General features: G+C 44.9%; 1 protein-coding gene across 1 annotated transcript in view; it reads right to left on the bottom strand.

The window, feature by feature from the left end:
- Positions 1–861: 861 nt before the first annotated feature.
- The window catches only part of CYYR1 (cysteine/tyrosine-rich 1), a gene marked incomplete at its 5' end in the record, with an annotated part of 52,158 nt that continues 27,915 nt past the window's right edge, over positions 862–25,104 (bottom strand). Inside the window, 2 exons of the mRNA XM_010188628.1 lie at positions 862–995; positions 3,535–3,692. Of these exons, the coding sequence (XP_010186930.1) occupies positions 862–995; positions 3,535–3,692 (292 nt within the window). The remainder of the gene's footprint in view (positions 996–3,534; positions 3,693–25,104) is intronic.

The following is a 25,104-nucleotide window of genomic DNA, read 5'->3' on the forward strand; positions in this document are numbered from 1 at the left end:
ACAAATATATGATGTTTTAATATTTGATTTGCATTTCTTTTCCCACTTGTGAGTTTTCCCAATTCAGTATTAAAAAAAAATAAAAATCAAAGTATCATTTGCTGATAAAAAGGCATTGCAGCATATGTCTAACGTATACAGAATTTAAGTCCAGGTAAATCAGCTATAAATTAGTGTAATTCACATATAAAACTGTTCTTCGTGTTTACATTTTAGGACACAAACCAGTCTCAAACTGTTTAAAGGAGGCACTTAAACAACCTGCACTTGGCCAATTTTTTGGTTACTGAGTAACTCCAACAGCACTTCTCTTTGTAATACGCTCATCAGACCAACACACAGAGCTGATCACTGGGTATTACCAGCCTGAAGTAGAGACTGCAAATAGCTTCAGCCTTTCTTGTTCTTCCTTATTCCCTTCCTTTCAAGGCATGGCATACACACACCTGAAGACAACAGTTGGAGCTTTCCCCAGAAGAAGCCCCAGCAGCTGCCTCTTGTGCTTTCCAAACAGCCTGATGGGCACCACTTGCACATTCTTACACAGGGAGACCCCCGCTCCCACATGCTGTGAAGGGCTGCAGCCGAAGCTAAGCACTAATGCTAAGCGCTACTCGTCAGGCACTAACTTACAAAAACTGCTTCTTTGGTCACGCGTTGTTTAGTAACGAAACAGGTTGGTCTGGAGTGGACAGTATTTTTCTTCATCCTGAGCCATGGCAACCTTCCCAGGTTATTTCAACACTTGGCCACATTGTGTTGATGCAGACCCCATCCCATTTGTCCCTGAGCTGGTAATATTTGTCCCAGTGGTGCTGGCTGTTTCAACAGGCAGTTAATATCCATGTGAAGCCATGTACTTTATTTTCCTGAATATCCCGGGTATGGAGGGGGTGGGGGATACTGTATTGAAGTCTGTGGAGTTGGCGTGTAAGGTGGAGGTAGGTCAGCTGGGTACTCCATTTCATATTCGTAACTGTATGGTGGTGGAGCCACTGCAATGGGAGAAAACAGAAGACATAGTTGAAAATCTTTTAAATCTCCTCGCTGTACAGCAGTGTCCCTCCTCCCAAGGCAAACATCAGATACCTTACCAGGATGTTCCAAGGGCTGAGGATAAGGAATAACAAAACTTTTGCCTTGTTCACCCCAATGGAGACATCTGAGGAGAGCACTGCATTTTTAACTGTGTCGGGCATTTATGAAACAAAAATATTCAGAAACAGCTGAAAATATTTTCTCAACTACTTCTGCTAACCTTAGAGAAGAAGGATTAATTCAGTCATCTTAAAGACAGTAAATGCTGCAGAATGACAGCATGGTAGGAACCAAAGGCTCCATATCAAGATCTCATTAGAGTAGCCTCTACAAATTTTAAGGTCCAGAGGCTGCTTTCCTATCCCCTCCCTAGATGTCTCAAGCAGACTGGCAGTGAGATAGCACTTGAAGAGAAGAAACACAAGCCTAGGATGTTAGTGACAGGGGGAAGAGACTCAAATCCCAGCATGCCATGAAAAGCACTCCCTGTTCTCTGAAAAACCTGGCTGCCACTGTGGCTGAGGCCAAAGGAAGGGCATCTCCTCACTGTCCAAAACAGGTAATGGCAGGGGAGAGGGCTGCAGCCAAAGCCAGGTCAGTCATTACTCCAGAAGTGTTCATGACAGCGGGAAACACAGAAATAATTTCAGAGCTTCCCCATCCTCCAAAAAACTGCTGCTGCTGAGAGGAAGAAGTGCTCAAACTGATGTTTGCAACAGGAACGGGGAGCGTGCAGAGTCAAACTGCCCGGAGGTGAAGAGGCAGAGGTGAGTCATTGCAGGTGCACACTTGGGGAGGAAAAGGCTACAGCCCCAGAGTCTTTATTTTGCTCTTGCTTTTACAGCAGTGACTATTAGATTCTGAAGTAGCCCTTCAGCAATTCACGGTTGAGAATATTCTTCTTTCATTGCTCATCTCTCTATGCAAAACAATGTTGCAATGTTAAGGATGATTATAAACAGTTTTAGTTTAACTGGAAAGTAAGAACATGAGGGAAACAACAGACGCTGGGAGCATTGAACTTGATAAAGGAACACATAATAAACATGCCTGTAAGTATACATAATGCACCTGGGGTTTGCTGCAACCTCTGCAACAGGAGGGAATATAAAGCTAGGGGGATCTCTAAGAGTGGGATGAGGGGACTTCATCCATGAAACACTACTGCCTTTTATTTCAGTGAACTCCCCAGTCATCCCAAGGCAATCGCTCCTGGATTTGCAATTAACAGTGTCACTGAAGCAGAGACATAGCTACACTGCATGAACTCCAGGATGCTGCTTCCAGGGTCAGCTTTGCTCTTCAACAACATAGCCACTTTGACCTGGTGGGGAGCCCAGACAAATGTACCTTGCAGACCTCAGCGGGCTTGGTGAAGATCCACTTTTGGTGCTCCTGTACCCCAATCCTAGACTGATGTGAGTTGACAAGTGTGGTACACAGAGTAGCTCTGCTCAGAGCTAGCTCAGGTACCACCTGATGTACCAGTCTCCACTCACTGTGGGCACAAGTGCACTGGAGCAGACCCAACTGTACCCTGGTGTGCCCCAGAGCCTGTGACAGCTTATTAACTCAGTGCCAGGTCTGACTTAGGCTTTGAGCCTCCACTGGTGCTGCCCTGCATCTGAAAAACCACTACACCAAAACAACGTAAACCCGCAAACCTGCATTGAGCATGTTCACCTCTAAGCTGGAGCTGACAAGCACCACCAGCTCTCAGCCAGCTTTGACCAACACACAGCGGACATCTCTGCACCAAGCTCCTGTCAGCTCAGGTGTGGGGCCAGGCAGATGCAAAGAGCTAGCACGGATCCAGGAGTCCCTCCTGGGACATGCAGCAAAGAGCACCCTGCAGAGATGCCCGTGTGCCTTTGTAGATGTCATCTGGGATCCTGCAGCACCCAGCAGGGCTTGTGAGCTCTGGCTGAGCACCAACCAGCTCGGGCTGCATTAGACCCTGCATGGCACCACTCAAAGCCTTTGCACTATAATCCACAGACCTTATTGTCCAGGTTTCCCCCTCTCTGTGGTATGCCTGACCCCTGTTATATCAGACAATGAAAGGGAGCCGACTGCACGTGAACAGGAGCAAATACATGAACCAGAACACAAAAAGAGAACAACTGATCTGCTGCCAGAGAGCCTCTGGCACCGGGAGAAGGTCTGTCCTGCACAATGCAGCACTGCCCCGAGCAAGGTCTCAACAGGCTGCTGTGGACACCGCGAGCCATACAGCTGTGTGCGTATGCTGCCTCGCCAGACCTCATTAGCCCGCCGAGCAGCGGAATAAATTAGAGGAGCGCTGCACTGATGAACACTGCGCAGGCTGATCTGTCTTGCGCTTCCCAGCAGGGAGTCGTGCTGGTCCCCTCTGGACTGAGAAGAGGCCCCTGCTGTATTCACAGCCCCTACTTGCTGTGGAGCAGTAACTAGGCAAAGATACACTTCTACCATCAACATGTGTGTTCTTCCAGGGGTGTCATTGTGCTTCCTTACCTGGGAACGTGCTGATAGCGTTGATGTGCGTCGTTCGGATGACCCCTACTCGAGTCCCACGGTTGCTCTTCATGCACATGCAGATACAGATGGCAATCCCGGCAATTACTCCCATTATAAATACTATACCGAAAACAATTCCAGCTATCGCTGTGCCTCTGCAAGGCGAATGGAAACATGCAGTCAGTCTCAGCCAAATAATGTTTACAAAACAACATTTTCTCAGGAGCAACCCTCATTTGAGGAAAAAAGTGTGTATTAATTACTGAAAGTGCAGCAAATTTTGATCTGTCAGGCCATCTGAATGGAAGAAATGAAAGACCTGCAGGACCAAAATAAACTTTCTTGAAGGCGCCATTGCAATCATGTCAGATCACTCTGCTGATTTACCCTATACGAAACCTTCCAATTCCAGGGCCTTCTGAATTTAACAACTTTTAAATATTACCAAGAATAATTTCTTCCCTTTCCCCTCATCACACAAGCCTTTTTTTTTTTTTCTCCTAAAAGCATTGGTATGATTTTCTTTTGAAAAGAAAGAGTAAGTGATCCCCGGTGATATATTCCAGAAGCATCCTGAAGCGCCTGCTTGCTGTGGTTCCACAGGAATGGTTTTGCCATTGTTTTATCTTAGGTCAGAAAGTCCTTCTGCTGTGCTTCTGAGCCCACAGACTAAGGAGAGCCTCCTCTTCTTGAGGATGAGCAGCAAGTGGCAAAGCAAATGCCCACTCTTTCACACTGCTGCTGCAGCCAGCACAAGCATTGGAGGTGTAGACAAATTCTTTTAAAACGGTCCAAAAGAAAGAATTTAGCTCAGCCCTGAAGTAATGAATCAGACTTCCCTTGAAATTATATAGAGAAAGAAAAGGAAGCCTTATTGCTCTGACACACAGGAATACAAATCTCACCAAGGGGCACTGAAGAGCTCCCAATACTGTTGAGAGCAAAATCAGCCTTTCTGATGAACCCTAGTTCACTCAGGATTGTTGTCAGGCACCAACAGGGAAGCATATGTTATACGGAAGATGGTATTTATAGCTTGCCCTTTTAAAAAAACAAAACAAACCCAGTGACTTGCCAGAAATATTCTGACTCTGTGCATCTCTTCATCTTCCAGCAAAGACTTCAAGCAGCAACCTTGCTGGCAACTTTTACTGGACATTTTAATCAATCCAAAATGATAGTTTGTCAACATGAATAAGCTCCACCAGAACTTATTGCAGTGCAGGGAATAAAACAGGCACTGCAATACTACAAATATTAAAAGGAGTCTAAAACATAGTTTGGCTTCCCCATACAAGAGTCTGAATAAGTAGCAGGCCTGATTTTCAAAAGCCTGATAACCTATTAGCTTCCAAAAAGTCAACAAGACTCAGGATGGACTCAGTACTTGAAAAAATCAGACCTTTTATTTAGGAAGCTAAATGAGAATTTAAGAGCTTGGTTTTAGGTCCCAACTATTCAGGAACTTGGCCAAGATTTGCAGGACAATTACTGAACTGTATAGCGCAAGTAAACACAGACGATTTGCTGTGTTACTAAAATAGACTGCCAGGGAGCTAAATTGCTCTCTGCTGTTATGTAGCAATGAATGAAGAGTATGCAGGGAGAGTAAACCTGTTAATATTTTGCAGAATATATAAAGGGCTAATTTAAGAAACCTTAACTGATGGCAGCAAGCACCTGGCTGTAAAACCAGTAGCTTGAAACCCTGATGTGATCAAGTGCTTTGCTATTAACCACCATGAGTAACTGCGAAACAACCCCTTCCATCCCCCTGGATCCCCGACAGTTTGCATCTAACACAGTCTGGTGCTCTTGAAAGATGTGACCTCCGGTTTTCCCATCCCTCTCACTCTAGGAACATTATCTCTACCTTGAGAGAAACTGCCATAAGAGAAAACAGTTTGATGCAGGAGACACTTGAACACAACATCCTCTTAATTCCAGAAAGTTTTCTCATATCACAATTAAAGAATCAGGCGTAACGCAAGGTACCCCTCTTACAAACAACAGTGAACTGGTATTGCTTTTGCTACGTTCCCTTAGTGGATGAAATGCTGTGCCCTTCGCTGGGGTGCTGTGTCGCAGGGAGCTCTGTTACGCTGAAATAATCCCTCTCCCAAGTGGACGAAGCAGAACCAGCCACGGCTGACTGCTGGCCTCTGGTCCTGCATCGCACTTCTGCTTTGTACACAGTCTACTGCTGCCCAGCTCCTGCATCCCAGGGACGCTCTGCTCTGCCCGGCTGACCTGCTCAAATCCCAGAAACCACAACAGTTTCTTTCTTCGTTCATGTTTTTTCACTTCTAACCAGCTGCACTCTGAGGAAAACCCAACCTCCATCCTCAAGGCTGGCAGAAGTGGGTAACGCACTGCACAAGTTACCTTCCCACTGCTAAATTAAAAGTTCTGTGAACTCGTGTCAGTAAGCAAAATAAGGAATATCCACTAAAGCATTATTTTGCTGGTCCACACCACAGCTCTTATTGGTATAGCCATGAACCAGAAACAAAAATGGCCACCTACAAGAACATTCACCAGCTTAGCTCTGCTGACAAAACTGGTAAGTGCAAGTCTTACTCATGGTTTTGAAATCAGGACAAAAAGCAGTTTAAATAGCTAGGCCCACTGCTGCTCGTGGATTCAGGTTTTCACACTGCAGTGGTAAATTTAGACCACCTATGGATGGTTACGCAAAGAGAGCCTGAGATGCGGAGCAAAAGATGTAGGTCACTTTTGAAATCCAGTTACAGCCTGACTGAGTAGCAGCAGAAAGGCACACACTGGTCTTGGTGGGTTTCAGATCAGACCCACTGCCACCCATGTGAAGCTGTTCCAGGAATCAAGTGTTTGAGTTGAAAGGGATCTGTTTGAGAGGACTTCAGGAGATGCACTCTCCCACATACCTGTAACAGAACATATACAATGCTGTACCACTCCTGATGGGGAGTCAAAGCGCAAAGCCCTCCTGATTCAGAGACCTGCAGCCCCTGCCACTCACCACAGCCCCCAGCAAAACTAGGAGCACTCTGCCTTTGAACATCAGGCTGCGCCTTCTCATCACCAAATCCTGGCAGGACGATGGTCGTGCAAGAGCTGTCCTGGACACACAGCACAAAAATAAACACTTGTTCATTCTGTGGAAAGCCTGTGGTATGACTAGAATGTATGACAAAAAATAAGCATATATTTTTTATAAAATGGCAACGTTTCTCATCATGCTATTAGGGAATTTTCAAAAATAAATAACCTATAAATTAATAGCCCTTATTTTATAATTCAAAAAATGCTTGCTTTGTCTCTCTACCTCTCACTGATATTTTAAACTTCTGTATAGAGACACAGAGGGATGCAGAGATTTTTCATGCTAACACCACCGTAAAACTGTTCAAGGGAAAGTGCCTAAGAGAAAAAGGACACCGCAAAGTAAAAGACCTAGAAACCACACAGCAGAGTCACAGAGCAACTAGGAAGTTTGAAATAAAGGGAAAACTTTGGAATTGAACAATCTGAAGGAAAACATTATGCAAAGTCCTTTACAGAAGCAAAGCCAATGAAGAGAAAGCATCTGCCTCAGAAAAACAATGCAAGAAAAGTAAGGAAGGAGAAGGAAAAACAATGTTAAAGCCATGGAAATGTCAAGAGAAATAGTCAAGGTAAAAATCAGGTATTCAAAGCAGCAGCTTTCCAACTGCTTTTAGCTGCATCCCACTGAAAAGAATACAAATCTCATTCACTGCTTAACACTTCTGGCCCAGCACAGCCCTGTGCAGGGCACCAGACCTTTTGCTGGGTGGCACCAACACCTTGGCAGTGCTGGAGCCAGGAAAGGCTCTCACCGCTGTTGCAGATGTCGTGGCTGAGGTGCCTGGGGTCAGAGAACCTGTCCCTTGGGGAATCACATAATCACAGAATGTTAGGGATTGGAAGGGACCTCAAAAGATCATCTAGTCCAATCCCCCTGCCAGAGCACGATCACCTAGACTAGGTCACACAGGAACACGTCCAGGCGGGTTTTGAATGTCTCCAGAGAAGGAGACTCCACAACCTCTCTGGGCAGCCTGTGGAAGCCTGGGGAAGTGGTAATTTGGGTGTTTTACACAAGTGGCAGAGGTGCCACCAGTGGTTGCTCCAGCTCGTGATTGCTAGCGTTGAGGCAACTGGGGGGAGAGAGCGAGCCTGAAGACCAGCCCTGCTCTTTCAGGCCTCGACAAGTGAGAATGGAGTTCATTTAGCACCCTTTCCCCCTCCAGAAGACTACTAATTTGGGAGTTAGGCAAGCAAAATAGATGCCAAACTTGCTCAAGATGAGTACTGCCTCCACGGTGATCTCCGTTTTGGGCCCAGTGGATCTCGGAGGCCTAAAAATCTCATGGCTCAATAGGTTCATAGTGTTTCCTTAAGGAAGAATGATTACTGAATAGGCATCCATTTTTAAATGCATTGCCAAAATCTGGGAGCTAAGTCTCCGTGGCCTGTACTGCTATATGGCTGGGACTTGGTAGTCCATTGACATCCTTATATTGCCTGTTTTTCCCTCTTAGGTTCTGCCCTACCTTCACACATGGTATAGTATGGAGCATAAACTTTGCTGAGAACCCTGGTTTATTAGCACAGAACCACAAAGAAAAGAAAAAAACCTTTCAGTCAGCCTTCAGAAAGCCCACAGCCTGCAATGCAGAAAGTCTTAATTTCACTGGCCCTGAGACAGTTCCTCTTGAGACTGCCCCCTCCAACCCTGCTTCCCACACAGGGACCCCCAGCAAAGTGTACACCCCCAAACTCTGCACATCACTGCAGCTGCAGGACGCTGCACAGCGTCTCTCCCTGGCCATCTCCTGCTTCTGAGGCATCCTAACCAGGGGAGCACGGAGAGGTTGGGCTCCAGGTAGGGGTCAGCGCAAACCAGGCAGGGGAAGAGATGTCTGCCAGCCCGGTCTCGCTGCACCAGACACGTCCTTGCATCTCAATGCTGCTTCAGCCACCTCCTGAACCCCTTCCCCCGAGGCCTGAGCTGCCCTCCTCTACTCACACTAGCACTCATGCCCCACACCTGCACCTTCTCCATGTGCCGGGACAGCCCCAGCCACTGGTGCCATATTCTCCTCCGAGGATGCCACAGGGCTGATTTGCACTTGCATGTTCTTCCACTGTCCCCACCTGGCAGCACCCCCTGTCTCCTGGGTGCCTTGGAAGGAGCGGGTGCTGCTTGGCATTCTGCTGGCTGTCCCCATGCCCCTTACTCTTCAACTTTGGGTGGTGTGACCCTCACACCCCTGCTCTTTTTTGTATTTGTTGTCCTTCACAAGCAGATGGTTTCTCTTGATTCCTGTTTTCCTTTAGCCCTTCCCCTCCCTGGAACACCTTTAGAGGTTTTCTTAAAAATAGAGAAGCCACTAGGGGTAAGTAGCCAAAAAGAAGCCTCAGGAAGAGCATAAGAAAAGGGAGAAAACTTTCTCTCCTAACCTCCTTCAGTGATTTGCAGCTCACCAACCTTCTGATCCAGACAGGTTGGTTTGTTTTTCAACTGTATCACTCGGTGGATTTCTCCTCTGCAAACCTGGCCCAGCCTCATCCAGAGCTCATGTAAATTTTAGCATCCCCAGCCCCATGTGGCAAAGAGCTCCCCAGCTTAATGATGTACCTGAAGAACTGTCTCCCCGGTCCAGTCTGAACTGAACGCACAGCAGTTTCACCCAAGCCTCCTCGCTCTCAGCTCTCAGATGCAGGCGGCCTCTTCTGCACTGCCTGTGGTTTCGCAGACCGGCACCCAATGCTTCCCCACCCTGCAGGAGCGCTGTCCTACTTGGCCGTTCTGCATCCAGGGACGGCTTTGTGCCTTTGGTCACCTCGGCCACTCATCTTTGCACTTTTCCTCATCCTCCTTTGTTGTTTTCTGAGAGAAAACAGGCATAACGCAGAGGCACAGTAACGTTTGCAGTTTTCTTCTCTATTTTCTTCTTAAATATTAGATCTGGGTTTTTTTTGACGGCCAAACAGTTGGGTACTAGTATTTTATGTCATTATCTACCATAACACCAAGTCTCATTTCTGAGAGGTAATGTCAGTTCGGAGCCCATCAATTTGTGTGGGAATTTGGGTTGTTTTTCCCTGTACACATTACATAGTGTCCATGAGCCCCAGATCTCCTGCCTGGACTTGTGCCCTCTACCAGAGGATGCAGGCTAAAGCTATAGCAGAGGTGAACTCCAGCCACCAGTTTTTCCAAAGTCCAGCTTGCTCTGTAGTACCATCTCCATTTAGAAACCACCACTGCAGAAGGGACAGAGCTCTGCGCCAGAGATGCATTTATATTGGCATAAAGTTGTTTTCATGCTGTAATATCTCACATTAGCAATTTTACAGTAATTTGACCAAGTATAGCAAGAAGTTGTTAGAAGCTTGTGTAGATCAGTATTCCCACTCTGCCTTTGCTGTAGTTCATTACTATATTTGTTCAAGAAAGATGTGCCATTCTCAAGTATTCACTTTGCTCAACTGATCTCTTCCATCTCATCATCTTTTCTAATTTCCAGTACTTTGTGAGTTCTCCAATTAATTTATTGCAACTCTCCATATCTATGATTTGCTGGCACTGCATCTCTAGAATAATATTAATAAGAATGGATGCAATACATTTTGGAATATTACTGCTAATACTAATAAACACCCTTTAATTTTTTCCCCTTTCAGGCATTCAAAAAGAAGCTGATAAGGGGTTTTTAAAAACTCATTCTCTGAGATAAAATAAAATTTAAAAAAATCAATGGTCTTTGATCTTCTGATTCATTCTGAAAAATGTACTCTTTAGACTCATAATCAGACTTTATGTTACTTGAAGGGAGGGGGTGTTGGGCTATTTACTTAATTTGGTTGGCAAACCCTGTGTTACTGGAACCAACAGCAGAAGTGCAGTGAGGTCGCACAGTTTTCTCCTGCCTCTGCTGGAGCAGACAGACCCTTTCTGGGGGTCTGACCCTCTCCATGGCCATCCCTTTGTTTTCATAAGGACAAAACCACGTAGCGAGTGAACCTCTAAGAGACTGGCTCTGCTGTCCCAGGCATTTCAGCTTTACAGCTGGGGTACCTTGAGAACCCCATTACAAAAGCTGATGGAGGAGCGACTGAATCAGCCAGGGCACACCATGCCTGAGCCAGCAGCCTTCTCACCACAAAATTTTACAGCCCCGGAATGCAAACACCAGGGCAGCATGGACTGAAAAGCCATCCAACTTAGGAATCAGTTAAACAGTCAGCTAGCTGCTGCCTCCTGGTTTAAAATAAATCATTAGTTTACAGAGTAGCATCTGAATTGGACCAAGCTTGTCTTTGAGGGTTTACTTTGCAAGTTGCACTTAGACAAAATTCCTACTAGTACTTCCTTTAAATATCACTTTTACCACAGGGAGGAAGGAGCTGACTGTCTGCTTCCGTAAACAAATCCTGCCTGCCTGTTAACACTGGGTACAGACTGTACTTGGACAGTATCTCCCTTCTTTTGCTCCTACTCTGTTGTATTTAACGTGTGTTGTTAATGTTTAATTCCTTCCACGCAGTTTCTGCTGTGCTGTTCCCTCTCTACCTTGCTATATTTGCAAGATTAATAACTCCAGCACCATAATACACTCAGTAGCAGCTGTACAGTGAAAAGGTAGCAGGTAATCATCCCAATTCTTGACCTCCGTCCTCCCTGCTCCTTGAGGACAGGTCATCACTTTGAGACTGCTTCATGTTGTTAAGCTGCATAACCTTGCCAAGGGTTACAGGATGGTACGTTCTGTCTTTCAGCAGTGCCAGTGCCTGAGCATTGAAGTACCTTCCACAGCTTGTTAAAAGGCTGCTGAGCCACTGAAGCATAACTGTGGCACACTTGCAAAACCAGAGAGAAAAGAATATTAACTGCAAACCAAAAGCATATGTAATTACAGCTTGTTCTGGTTTCAGCTAGCATTGGACAGACTTTTCAGACAATTTGCCTTTTGAGAAACACAGACATTTTATGCTTACTTCCTTTATTCCAACCTATACGCTTTGCTCCCCAGCACACTGTCGGAGGTGCTGCTTGGCCAGTCGTGCCGCAGAGTGCTTCAAGTGAGTGATCCTGGAAAGACCAGCGTAGCTGCTACAGTGAAGGGAGAGTACAGAAAGTGAGCTCTTCCTCTAGCTGGCTCCCAAGTCGCTTCCCCTCCCTGTGTACGACAGGCCTGAGGTCCTCCCGCTGCCCTAAACAGAGGCAGTGGAGGGAGGGGTGGCATCGCTTCCACCCTGCTTAAGACTCAGTGCAGGGCTGGCTCAGAAGAAATTTTATGGACAAAGGGAATGATGCATGAAATATAGCTGGGAGGTGCATGCCGCAATATAGCAAGCACAATACCTAATACACAGTGGTGGTGGTAACTGATCACGGCTAAGCAAATACATCTTGATCAGTCCCAGCCTGCCCAGCATTTTCATCAGGCTAATACGTGCACACATGCAGATGCTGGTTTTGAGAGACTGTCTGGCAGTTCAAAAATTTCAGAACGTTGCCAAAATATGGGAAAAAAACCCAACAGTGAATATGTAAAGTAAAACAAGAGATTAAAAATGTCCGAAATGTCAGAAGTAATTGAGGGGGGAAGAGGGGAAGCTGTTTTTTTGACCTTTTATGAGAAGGAATTCTGATTAAGATATTGCAAGGTTTCCAGCTACTTCTTTTCACCCCATGCTCTCCAGCTGTTTCTCTGTCCTTGTTTTGCACCAGCTCCTTGCACCCCACCTTTCCCTCTCAGACATCCTGTGCTCCCTGCAGCCATGACCTTCCCTTGCTCTGTAATGTGCTTCACATGCTTCCCTGGAAAGGAAACAGAAGCCATAATGCAATTTCCACTTTCCAAAACGTTCCTCATTGTGCTCATGAATCCAAGGCCTGACCTGACGTTGGCTTAAATAGAAAATTATGGCACAATTGTACCTCATGCAGCCTTTGTTTCAATTTAGGGATTTTTACTCTTTATGCCTGCAGTTTGCATTGCTGGCTGAGCCTGCCATTTAAAACACTTTCTGAATCAACAGCAACGTGAGAGGCTGAAATTGCTGCCCAACTTTCAGCCCCTTGAGCACCAAAGTGCAAGAAGTCAGGACAATATGGTGGGCTTCCAAGAAAACCACAACGTTAGTAACTCTCAGTAATAAATAGCTCACTTTTGGCAGCCAGGTTCCTGGGTATAAACACTTAGGAAAATCCCAGGAATATTATCTTTCTGGTAATCCTTAACATACTGACAGTGATGTTATTGTACACCAGCTTCTGCAAGTGCTTGACTTCGCATGCTCCATGAGCTCAGCGCAGGAGAACCCTGCAGCTCCCCTCCTGGGAGGCTCTTGCTGTAGGAGCCTGAATTACTGCTCCCACTTCAGAACCTCTTGCCTGTCAGATTCTGAAATCTGTGAGTGACGACAGTCAAACATGCCTAGTTTTATCCAGGCTTTCATCTAGAGTGTATTTTTCCCTGGCCTGAAGCCTGTAGAGTCACGGTTGCCAGAAAGGTTGATAGTTCGGCATGCCCACTGCCCGCTCTGCGCCTGTAACAAATCCCGATGCCATCCACGCGAGGTGGGACGGTGATGTGCCAGGGAACAGCCTGCATGCGGCTGGTTTTTGGTCAGTGAAAGAAGCGAGCATGAATGAAGGGAAAGGGTCAAAAGACAGGACTCTTAACTCTTGCTTCGTGAGGCAGAGGAGCACCAAGGCAGGATGGAGGTGACCCACAGATTACTGCATTTTAAAAGAGAAAGAACTGTGATGGTTGTAATTAAAAAGAGCAGTTTCTCATTATTTCCAAGGCAACTCGCTAAACAGAAGTAAATGTTACATGTGGAAACCAAAGGAGAGCTCTGCCACACTCCAGGATGTCTTCTGCATCCTCTCTTAATTTTCTTATTGTTGGTCTTGATGTCTGTCTTCATAGTTTCACACCATCCTGCCTATTCTAATCAACTTCACTTGCAAAGTTGTGCTCAGGGAAGGCTGGTCCTCACTGTGTTTAATTTTCACCATGTAACAGACTGTCTCCTTCTCCACAGCGCTGTGTGTGCCATCTAGCCACTACCCCGAGCACTGCGGTCCGAGCTGCAAATGCTGCCAGAGCGACGAGCTAACCCTCCTCTGCTGCCACATCTCCTCTGCCTGAAACAAATAAACCAGTGAAAGAGAACCAGCTGGTTGTTGGCAGAAAAGTCTACCCCTTACCGTGACAACCACATCTTTTTATTGTCGTTTCTGAACAACAGCAACAAAACAACAACAAAAATAGTAGCAGCACTCTCCTCTCTGTGTTTCATTTGGGTGGCGGGGTGGAAGAGGACAGGCACCTGGGTGACTTCGCTCAGCTGTCGAGAGCTGGGACCTGATTCCTGGACGAGGCATCCTCCAGGCTTCCCCACGAGTGCTCGCGCTGGCACAGCAGAGACCAGGGCTGGGTGGCTCAGGAGGGCGGCACTGGAAAGGGCTTCCCCTGTTCATTCCTGGGACAAACCCGTACCAAATTCAACTGACCATGTATCTCTGGCTGAAACTCAATGGCTGAGTGAGTCAAGGGAGTAACATGTTATTTCCCTGCCAGTTACAAGGAAACTCCACAACAGGGTTGTCTTCTGAGAAGTAAAATGCCACTGAATATAAGACAATGTTATTATTTGGTTTGCTAACGAGAAACCTGTTTGTATTACGTAAATGGGGCTCTTCTAGGCTTCGACCCTGGACTTCCTAGGTACCCCTCAGGGGCTCCCAAAGAAGGCCATGGTTCAGGCATTCAGTCTTAAAATACTCAAACGGAGGCAAAAGCCCAAATTTGGAATCTTGCATTCAGTCCGTGCTTCATATAAAATTGCATGTTGCTGACTCTAGATCTCCTTCCCAATTGTGGAAAAGCTGAGGCCAACAGAAACATTTTTTTCCTTCTTGGTGGTCAGCTCTGGAGACAAAAGCAGCCTAGATGCCAATACAGTAGCTTATGTAAATTGCTAAGTTAGATATATTTTTAATATTGAAAGATTTCTGCCTAGATGCAACACAGCCCCTAAATAAACACTTGGTGAATCATCGCAAAGAAGTGCACTATTAGCTCCCAACAAAGACAGCACAAGCCAAATATGAGCTTTCAGAGGAATGAAGACCACAGAGTGCAGAGGGAGAAGCCACCAAGCAAATGTCACAAACCAGATATTACAAAACCGACTGCAGCTCTTTCTTGAGCAAACTGAGCTGGAAGAGCATCATAGAGATCCTCATCTCTGAAATGCTCCCTGCTCATTCAGCCCATTTTTCAGGAATTCATCATTCTCCTGCAGCAGGGATCACAGATCTCCTTCTGGCATCCAAAGATATATCCTCATCACCTATTTAAAAGTTGCATGGGACCTCAGATCATCCAGAGTAACTTCTTTTCAGGAACACACTGTTTCTTCAGAAACTGCCTCTCCCTGAAATAAGCAGTGTCTTGGGAGAGATCAGCAGACACCTGAACGCAACATTGCCAGGAATGTGAACCATATTTACCCACAACATCACTGGAAAAGCATCCGAAAAGTATAAACAAACTGGAGGCTTTGGCTCCTGTCTGCACCTCCTGGACAGACCAGCACTGACCCTGCTGATTTTCAGGGAAAGTCGCATGGTCACCAGCACCAAGAGCGAGGGAGCACCAGGACCCACTTGCTGAAGCAGTGCCCGGGCTGGTGCCACTTACCCGGTGACTCCATCTGCAACTGGGAAACAGCAATGGTGATGAAAAGCCAAGCCCTGTCCAGCTCTTGCAAAGCTCAATTACACGTGTTGTACAATCCATGCTCCTTTGCTAACAGTGTTGTCTCGTTTGTACTCTTTGGTTGACATTAGTCAGCTCTACATTACTGTCTGAGCAGGAACTCACTCTTTTTTTCTCTTTTTTCTTCTTGGAGACTGAAGGAAGAAGGAGAGAATTTTGCCTTTCTATGCAATAAAGAGGAAGACTGTAACCCCAAGTCCTTTTTCACAACAGCAACAAAGTGAACCTAACATAGAATAAGATAAAGCAATAAAACACCTGAAAAGGAACAGGTGCCTGCAAATAACACTACTTTATGAACCTGAAAAAAGGGGTTTTGACTTTTTAAGAAATCTGATTCTCAGAACATAAACTGTGGCCCCAAAATGCATTTATGATTTATTACATTTCAACTCAAATGGGAAGATTTTACTGCTTTTAGAATTCTGTCTGTTAGGCCAACAAATGAAAAAGATGTAGGATTTTTTTCGACACTGAATAACGTCAAGTGGTTCCTGGAAGATCTGGGAGAAAAAGTCTGGATTAAGAGATTAAAAACCCAGAGTCATAAATTATTTCATTCCATTTTAAAAAGAAAATAATAAATTATGTGCATTGCCTGAGTAACAGTGCAGCGGCTTTTAAAAAAGGCAGTGCTAGCTAGGGCTGTATATTTTGAGTCTAAATAAATCTATCTGGGCTTTGAATTATCCAGGATAGGGATTTTTCCCTCACATCTTCCAATAAAAATCATCAGACACTGAGGGTTTAATTTTAGCAATTCTGGAGCAGAGTGAAAGAAAAAAAAATGTTTTTCATCTTCTCTTTCCATCTCCTTTTTCTAATGTACTTTAATATTCAACTCTTATCCCTGTGAAAGCAATAAAAGAGGCTCTTCTGCATTATTTTCTGCATGAGATTTATAGCACCAATTCCATTTTTCTTTCTCACTCTCCCTTCCCAGGTGCTGTGTCAGAGCTTATGAGGACCACCGTGACCCACTGAGCCTAAGCCAGTGGACGTTCTGGCTCGAAGTCACCATTTGCAAAACCCTACAATGAACCTGAAAGTATCTACATAAGTCTTCGCAGGAGTCAAACCTTATTATGCAGCATAAGCAAATTATGGTTTCTGTGGTTTGGCATACCCTCGTTAAGCATGCATGAAGTGCCATTTACAAATGTAAAAGCAGTTAAGTGCTTGGATATATGAATCATTTTATGTTTCTGGAGAAAAGGACTATGAGTCAGAAAACGAAAAAAGCCTGAAAATTAAACTGTAGTTACAAAAACATGCCGTGGCTTTTACAGATCCCATAAAGTGATGGAAGTCACTTTATCTGAAGGCAGCTCTGCTGAGGATGCAGAAGTCACCGCACGATAAAAACGTGCACACGCTACATTAAGTAACGTTGAGCTAGATTTGACCTCTCCCACCTCAGGAGCTCTTTGGGGGCTGGAGAAGAGCCAGATACTGATGAATCAGCAATAACTTCCCTTGCAAGCGCACAAAATCCTGGCTGATCTGCCTGCATTGGCCCAGACAAAGGACAGGAAAACCCCACCGAGGGAGAGCAGATCAAGGACTCAGATCCCTCCTCCCCTTTCCCAGGAGATGGGACACCCCTTAATCCTGTAGAGCTGTGCAGAAGAGACACCCCTTTGCCCCAGTCCCTTCCTCGCAGTTTTTGGCGCCGCTCTGCCTTGCTTTTCATGCTAATGAGATGTAGCAAATTAACTGCTTTGATTTCTCTCGGCACAGAGCCCAATGCCTTTTCCCCTCCTGTGCAGGGAAGGTGAGACGCGCTTCCCCCAAGGGCCTCGCTTGGAAACCTCAGGAATGAACTTAAACATATGCCTAGGCTTAAGTATCACACTCCCAATGAAGGCAACAGACTCCATGCACTTTGCTGATAAAAGCCTAAATCCACCCTCTATCAGACAATTAAAACGTTACCCTTCCATTCAGTTTTGCCTAAGGTAACAGCTTCGACGCTCGCTCGACTATTTGAAAACCAACGCTCTGCTCCCTCCTCTCGGAAAGGCGAGGACGCCTGGCAGAAGGCTCTCCCATGCTGCGAGTATCACGTCTGACAGCAGTTAAACACAACCGGGAACGCCAAAGCGCAGCCAACCTTCAGGTGTCCTTTGCCATGCTGCACGCTCTACTGAGCCCCTGCTCCTTCACAGGGTTGAGCGCTCGCCGTGGCTCTGCGAAACAGCAGCGGCATCCGCAAGCCAGAAGGGCTCATATCCATGCAAATCTCTCTGGCAGCAAAAACAGAGATGCAGCGATGTTCTGAGCTATTTTGACAGAACCATCTGTAAACAGAGCATTTTGCGAAGTTTTCCTCGAGGCTTTAGGTACTGCTGTTATGTCACGACCTGTTACTAATCTAAACCTTGCACCGTTTTGTAACAGTGTGAAGGAAGTGACTGAAGACAGTTACATGGCTTGCAAACCATTCAACAGCAAAAAGCATCCGCAACCACTAAACTACATACTAGCACAGTTTTCATTAAGATCCATGCTCTCAGGATCGCTTTTTTCCCCCACGTGCCACAGTCCATTACAGTCATTTCAGACAGACGTGCAACTGTTGGAAAGAGCAGATAGGTCAGACAACAGCACGGTGAAGGAACACCGGAAAATGTTTCCCCAGGAAAATGCACCAAATTCTGTCCCTTGGTGTAAACAAGCCACGCACCCACTGATTAAAGAAGAATTATAGTCTTTAATCAAGAAATGCACTTCAGCCTACACAGTTGACAGGAATGCTGTGATACATCCAAGGACATATACTCTGCTACTCAGCACCTAGCCAAAATAACTCCAGTCTGGAAACACCATCACTTAAGAAGGGATTAAAAAAGCTATTTCACAGTTTTATATCAAATTGGCATAGGCAGGGTCAATTTAGAAACGTATCACCAGAATTAACACACTTGTAGAGGAAGCTTGCAACAGAAAAGATTTTCAGCAATCAGAAGGAGTATGACTCTGGGACAGCTTTCCAGAAGATGCAGCAGGGGTCAGCTGCTTGAGGGGTGCGAATATTGAGCTTGGCACATTTCGGAGAGCAATCACGTGATGGGTTGCCTATGGTAGCGGGAGCCCGGGCGCAGTGACCCAGGAGTGCAACGCAAGCAAAAGTTTTGAATTCAAAGCTAAGCTCCAGTAGGTTTTTAAAAAAATATGCAAAGACATCAAAAGGACTCACGTCTCTCTGAGTCAGTGCTAAGTCACCAAAGCTCTGGGAAAGCTCGGGGCTCAAAGACTGAAAGCGGTATCTAATTAGCAGCCTCCATTCCCAACTTCTCCCAATTTTCAATTCTTTTCTTCCTGAAGCATCTGCAGACATCAGCTGTTCCCATACAAAACACAGGAACACTCTCATATTAAGCAAACATTTATTTCAGCACAGGTATTTTTATCCTCTCAGGACAAATGGAGGTAAGACTATACCCCCGGACAGGTCTCATCATGGCATGGGAGTGGCATTCTCGGTCACTTTCCTGATAGCACCAGAAGCATGTCACAGACCAGCCAATCTGAACTGCCAGTTCAATTAAACTAATTGTCCTGTACAGCCAATTTTCTGAGGTATGAGGTAGAATTATGCTTCCCAACTGTGGGGAAGACAAGTGGTAAATGAAAGAATGGAGTGATGCGAAGCAAAAAGGCAGATGGTACAGTAAGGCAAAGAAAGTAAAAAATGGGAATCTGAGAGCAACTACATTGAAGAACCAAAGAGAGTAATAAAAGAGAGAATTAATTGGTCCTCTCTGTGCCACTGAGGATGTCTCCTTGTGCCTTTCAAACTTCAAAGGCTACTCGCGCTCAAACAGGGCGAGCTGAATGCAAAGGTCCTGACTCAACAAAACACTTCATCACTTGGCACCGAACATACGCTTAAATGCTTTGTTGCACTGGGACTGCAGCGCTTCAGGGGAACGAGGGAAGCAGGAACAGAAAAATAAGTGGCAGAAGCAGCAGAATGTGCTGCGTCTCATACGTGACATGAGCTGAAATGGGAGGAGGCTGGGAACAGAGCGAAGAAGTAACAAGGTTTTAAGGACCAAGAGCCTCGATGACATAGTGGCTGAGCAGGTCTAATCCTCAAGTTAAGTGAAGCTAATGAGGCACACTGATTTCTCTAAAATGGAGCAGTTTTATGTGTGGTGGTGCTCTACCTTTGGATTGCGCCTCACTTTTCAAACAACAGCCTTGGCGCTTCTCAATCTTCACAAAAAAAAAAACAAACATCTCAACCAGACTGAAGGTTTGGGACAGGCATGCTTTAGGAACAGGACTGCAATGGCACATGCAGCTCGTGGGAGTGAGCGAGGGTGGGGGCGATGGAGTGTCCAAATTCCGGTCTCCTGACATGAAAGCATCCAGAAGCACACGAAATGCATCAGAAACCTGGGGCTGTATCACCTGGCACGCACATACTCACATCACAGAATAAGATCTCGTCATGAGGAGCCACTATATTTTGGTCCCACAATTAAGATACATCCAGCCATCAATGGCAGCAAAGACCACGGCGAATGCTACCAGCAGTTGAGCACGGTGTCAGCTGCATTAATTAGCAAATTACCACACTCATATTTGAGGAAATCTAATCACTGCACAAAAGCAGAGCACCACCAGGAACACTAAGGAAACATTGTAAGACTTTAACAAAAAGGAGGAAAGAGAAACATTACTGGGTATAATGAAGGAACTGGGAAAAGCAGGGAAATATGAAGGTCTTTTATCATACCGTTCTCATTTTCAGGCTTGTGCAATGGACGGCTTGCACTCTGAATGGCTTTTCTGCAGTTCCACTATTTCAAACTTCAGCTCAGTACATTTGCCTGAACAAACCCCACGACTTAACAATCAGGTAAATGCATTTTTATCCACCTGTCCTTAATGCTACCCTCTTGCCTACAGCACTGAATAGAAGGAAAAGTCGATATGAAACCCATAAAGTAAGTGAATACAATGACTATTGTGTATGGCTTAATGGTGTAATTTAATGGATGTATTTCCTGCCATAAAAATGCACTTTTGCCTTTCTTATGACCTGCCAGCTTGTGACTAATGAAGTATGTGATCTTCTAGCTACTTAATTATTGTAATGTTTCAGTAGTTTGTTTTTGCTTCAGAATTATTTAATAATCCTTTTTTCCACATTGTACTTCTACCCTGCTTTATCACATAGATAATTGCAATGGAAGAGATTTACAGCTGCTTTTTTTCTGACTGGAGAACCTATGTGGATAAAGTAACATGCATGCTTGGATGTTTTGTAAGACCTTCATTTCCAACATTGGGACATCACTTGATTTTCAGCCTTCATGCCTGCACTCAGCAAATATGACAATGCTTCTAACAGGACTGTGTCAATGACAAACCACCATTATTTTTAAGAAGCAGCTTGCATGTTTTAAGAAAGTAAACTAAAAAGTAGTCTCTTTGTATTTCTAACATCCAAGATATTTATTTTGGAACTACTGTTCAGTGCATGCCTCATAGTACAGTCACCACAGTAAGATACAAATATTGCAACTGCCAAAGAAGTAGCACAAAGTATCCAAGGAATCATTTCAGTCCCACTCTACTTTTGCTTTCCTTTATCAGCAACTTCTCTTGAAAGGTGTTTCATCCATTTCAAAATATTTTTACAACCCCCTCATTTCTTTAATGGGTTTGGGGATTATGAACAGACCCTCCCACCACAAGGGAATCTGATAATGCTCAGATAAACAGCTGTTTAGAGACTCAAGATTATTCGAGACCCATTACCAGATTACCTGTGGTCTGGAGCCCCCGTTGTAAACACAAACTTTTGGGAAGCAGAGAAACAGACAAATTATATCCTTCCATTTCAAAACAGCAATTTGATAAAGTGCTTTTTCCTAATTCCCTCCCCCATACCCCTCAGAAACAGGGTTCAGGAGATTTCAGAGAAAAAGGTTTTCACCACTAATGAGAGGCTTAGCTGAAAGCTTGTATGATTTAATCCATGGTGTTCCTTTCTTCCTATTTAATTGTCAAAGTGAACAGTCATGTTTTAATTTTGCCTATTCCTCATTTACTAATTGCATAGAAAGCTATTTCATTTAGCTTATCTAGTTCCTTACAGAATTAAACTCTACAAAAACAAAATGTAAATCATCCTCAATCATTGACAGTTTAGAAAACTGGCAAGCAGCTAGGTCTGATTTGAAGAGAGCTGAAATGCGTACTTGATTCAGAAGTCATGATCAAATACTCTGCTTTTCCTAGCCTTACACCTGTCCTGGATTTCCAGACGGGCACACCAAGATAGGGGTTTTGACCGCCTTTCACTGGCATTGTGCACCGCACTTCTGGTCCCACTACTCATCCCTCAACCTCAGGTGAAGAAGCCACCTCAGGGTGAGGGAAAGCAGGAGGTGGGGAGAGAGATCTCCTTCCCAGCTTCCTAAAAGTGTCACCTATTTTTAATGAATTGACACCATGCATGTGTGACAGTATTCACAATACAGAAAACAGCTTCTCCTGTCCTTCCAGAGGACAAAAAGTTGTTTCAGATCCCCAGCTGGCTTGAGAGGATGTAGGTCTATGGAAGCTGACAAATATTAATGCAGATATTCACCAGCCAAGGACCTAGCTCAGAGGGTTTTAGAATAATTTCTCCTGAGTAGCATTCAAATGACCCTTACTGTACTTTCTCCAACTCCTACAGCCCTGTCCCGAGCAGGTATCCACACTGCAGCCTGCTGAGGAGCACACACCAGAGCAGGGGAAAAGTGTGATGAGAAAGGAGCGGCAGAGAGGAGCTGCCATGGGCACAGCACATCCCCATTCTCTATCCCTCCTGTGCCATTCAGGATAGGGATGCAGAGGAGTTGGGGATGAAGAGTGAAGTTGAGCCCAGGATGAAGCCTGGGTTGAGAGGTGAGGTAAGGTAAGGGGAAGGTGTTTGAGTTTTTGTCTTCGTTTCTCATCATCCAACTCTATATTTAATAAAAAATTAAATTAATCTTCCCCTCGACGAGTCTGTTTTGCCCATGATGCTGAATGATAAGAGATCCCTCTGTCCCTATCTCAACCCATAAGCTTTTAAATCTCATTTTCTTCCACCTGCCCTGTTGAGGAGAAGGAGTGAAAGAGCAGCTGGGTAGGCCTCTGGCAGCCACCCAAGGTCAAAACACCACCAGCAGAGAAATGATCTAGAGCCCTAAATCTAATTTTCTTCAGTGATTCCAGCTCTCAGAGAGAGATGTTCCAAGATATCCTGTGGCAGGAGGAGTCAGATTTTTTAGCTGATTAGAAGGGAGGATCTATCTCAGAAACCCTCAGGACTGGCTCTTACCTGCCCACTCCACCTCCTCCCCAGAGAGTCCCATCCACACTACAGGGACCGTTCAGGTTTCTGGTGGTTATTTATTCAACTGCCACAAACTACAGTCTGCTGTGCTGCGAAAACACAAAACTGCAGAGAGTTTACCTGAACTGCAGAAAGCTTGACTGCCATTTTAGGGCAGGGGTCACAGCTTTTCAGTGAATGTCTGGGATTTTCTTTTTTTTTTTTGGTGATGTTTAATGTGACCTCCAATTCAGGGCAGCAGAAAGTTCTGCCTCTTCCAAAATTTTCTGCTTGGTGAGAGCAAATACAAAGCAATTCACTATAGAGATATCAGAACTGGTGCAGACTGGCAAAGAATGCATTGTATTTAAAATGTAACACACAGGTGCTCAGAGGTTAAGCTCACCTATTCTGGTCTCAAGCTGACATGACATAAAATCAGAGGTAGAACAGTTTTTGTGAACTGAGCGGAGGGAACAGGCCATTCATTAAAATGTCATACTGAAAAACTGGAGATAAGTGACAATAGTTTAAATAGAAAGCAAAAATAGAACAAGGGGGGGAAAATTCCCTATTTAGCAGTCTTATAACATTTAAAAAGACTTGCTAGTAGCTGGTTAACCATCTTTTCCAGAAAAACAAAAATCTCCATGATTTAATATAGAAAGAAAAAAGAAAGACAATCCATGTAGTACAAAAGAAACACATGCTACCATCTAAATTTATGAAAATAAGGCTAGATCACACCTCTCACAAATACCTGTGCCCACCCTACTAACCTTGCACAGAGAAACCTTAGGTGCTTTTTTTAGGATATGTGCAGCATTCTGTTATGTAGAGCTGCAAAGAAACTAGTCAGCGCTAGAAGGGCAGAGCTAGGAAACGCAGCCAAGAAAATCATAGCCTAGAAGTTACAGTGGTGGCAGAAAGAAGATTTGCTGGTGTCCTGGGGCTAACGGGGAGAAGTGGATAATATTTAGTCCCCTCTCATACTCCCAGTCTCCACTGCTGGGGACAGGACCTGAGTGAGTTTGACTGAAGCAATCAAATAAAATGGAGATGTCATGCTGGAAGGGATAGCATGGACAAACTAGAGGTCACAGGCTGGATTTTGCCTCCAGTGCCTATCTTCACTATCTGAAAAGACAAATGGATCCTTTATACATTCACTCCTATGTAGCGGGTTTGCTTTGCCGAGATAAACACTAGAAATCACATTTTTTAAGTAATGCAAGTTGATGCTGGTGTTCCTAACTGGGTTTTACAAATCTTGTTTAGGACAGCAAATTAGCTTTATAAAAGCACTCCTGTGAGATAAGTAAACAGCCACCCATTTCATGAAAGAAGAGGAGGCACAAGAGGTTGAACTGCAGCAGCTGCTGAAAAAGAACCCAGGAATTCCAATCCTCATACATATAAGGTGCTTCCCACAGGCATCCATCTCCCTATCACAAAATAAAGCTTTATAATTTCCAAGTGTTTTACTGCATTGATGTGGAGATAGCAAAAAGCAGTGCTAGAGGCTTCCTCAACAGTCAGAGCAGAAAGATCTGTACAGAAATGCAGAGTTCAATGCAGGCAGTAGGATCCTTTCCTTTCCTTTAGCATCCATACTCGACTCCAAGAAATTGGTGCTGAGCTGAAGAGCCCTTCAGTGATTCAATCTGACTCCAGGGTTGAATTTACTTCACTATTCACAGGGAGTTCTCACCTGAAGAGGCTGGCAGTCATAAATAAATGTACAGTGGTTTGCAGCTACCAGCAAATTTCCATGATCTGTTAGTTTGGATCTGGGCTAAATATGAACAGGGGTTCAAGAAGTTACAGGTCAGGGCACTGATGTATAAGCAAGACTGGCAATAAATTGAGAAGTTCAGCACCAGAACATACTACAGGTAGTTTCAATCTCATGCAGGCATCTCAACTCAAAAACAGACTTTGGGTTTATTGGGTACTTCTGCCTCAGGCTCTGTGGCAAACAGGGCACTTACTGGAACACTCATCCTTGATGTGCTCAATACCTAAGCAGTGAGGGCTGCAGATAAGCTGTGCACAGCTGATGGAAGTAATAATTTTTTTTTGTACAGTAACCTTTAGGCTTTTCCCCCTGCTTTGACTGGGGATGAATGGAACGAGTGAATGCAAGGCAAAGAGTTTTGTAGGTTTGCTTCTTGTGTAGATGGGGAGGAAAGGCATCTTCTTTTACTTGCTTATGGGGCAAGAAATTGGGTGGAATGGAGTCAATCCCTAGGAGAAAAGACACAAAATCTATCTGTTAATAAACAGGAAGAAAATCTGGCAGCGCATCCCATCCTTCATAGTGTTCTGCACTTTAGTGTGGCCATTCAAATTCATGCAAAATGACAGTGAAAAAGTTTTCAAATTATAAGGGTAGGAGTTTACACCCACTTTACTCCAGTATAAAAACACAAGACG

Source organism: Mesitornis unicolor, unplaced genomic scaffold (assembly GCF_000695765.1).
Source record: "Mesitornis unicolor isolate BGI_N332 unplaced genomic scaffold, ASM69576v1 scaffold2580, whole genome shotgun sequence".
Taxonomy (NCBI): domain Eukaryota; kingdom Metazoa; phylum Chordata; class Aves; order Mesitornithiformes; family Mesitornithidae; genus Mesitornis; species Mesitornis unicolor.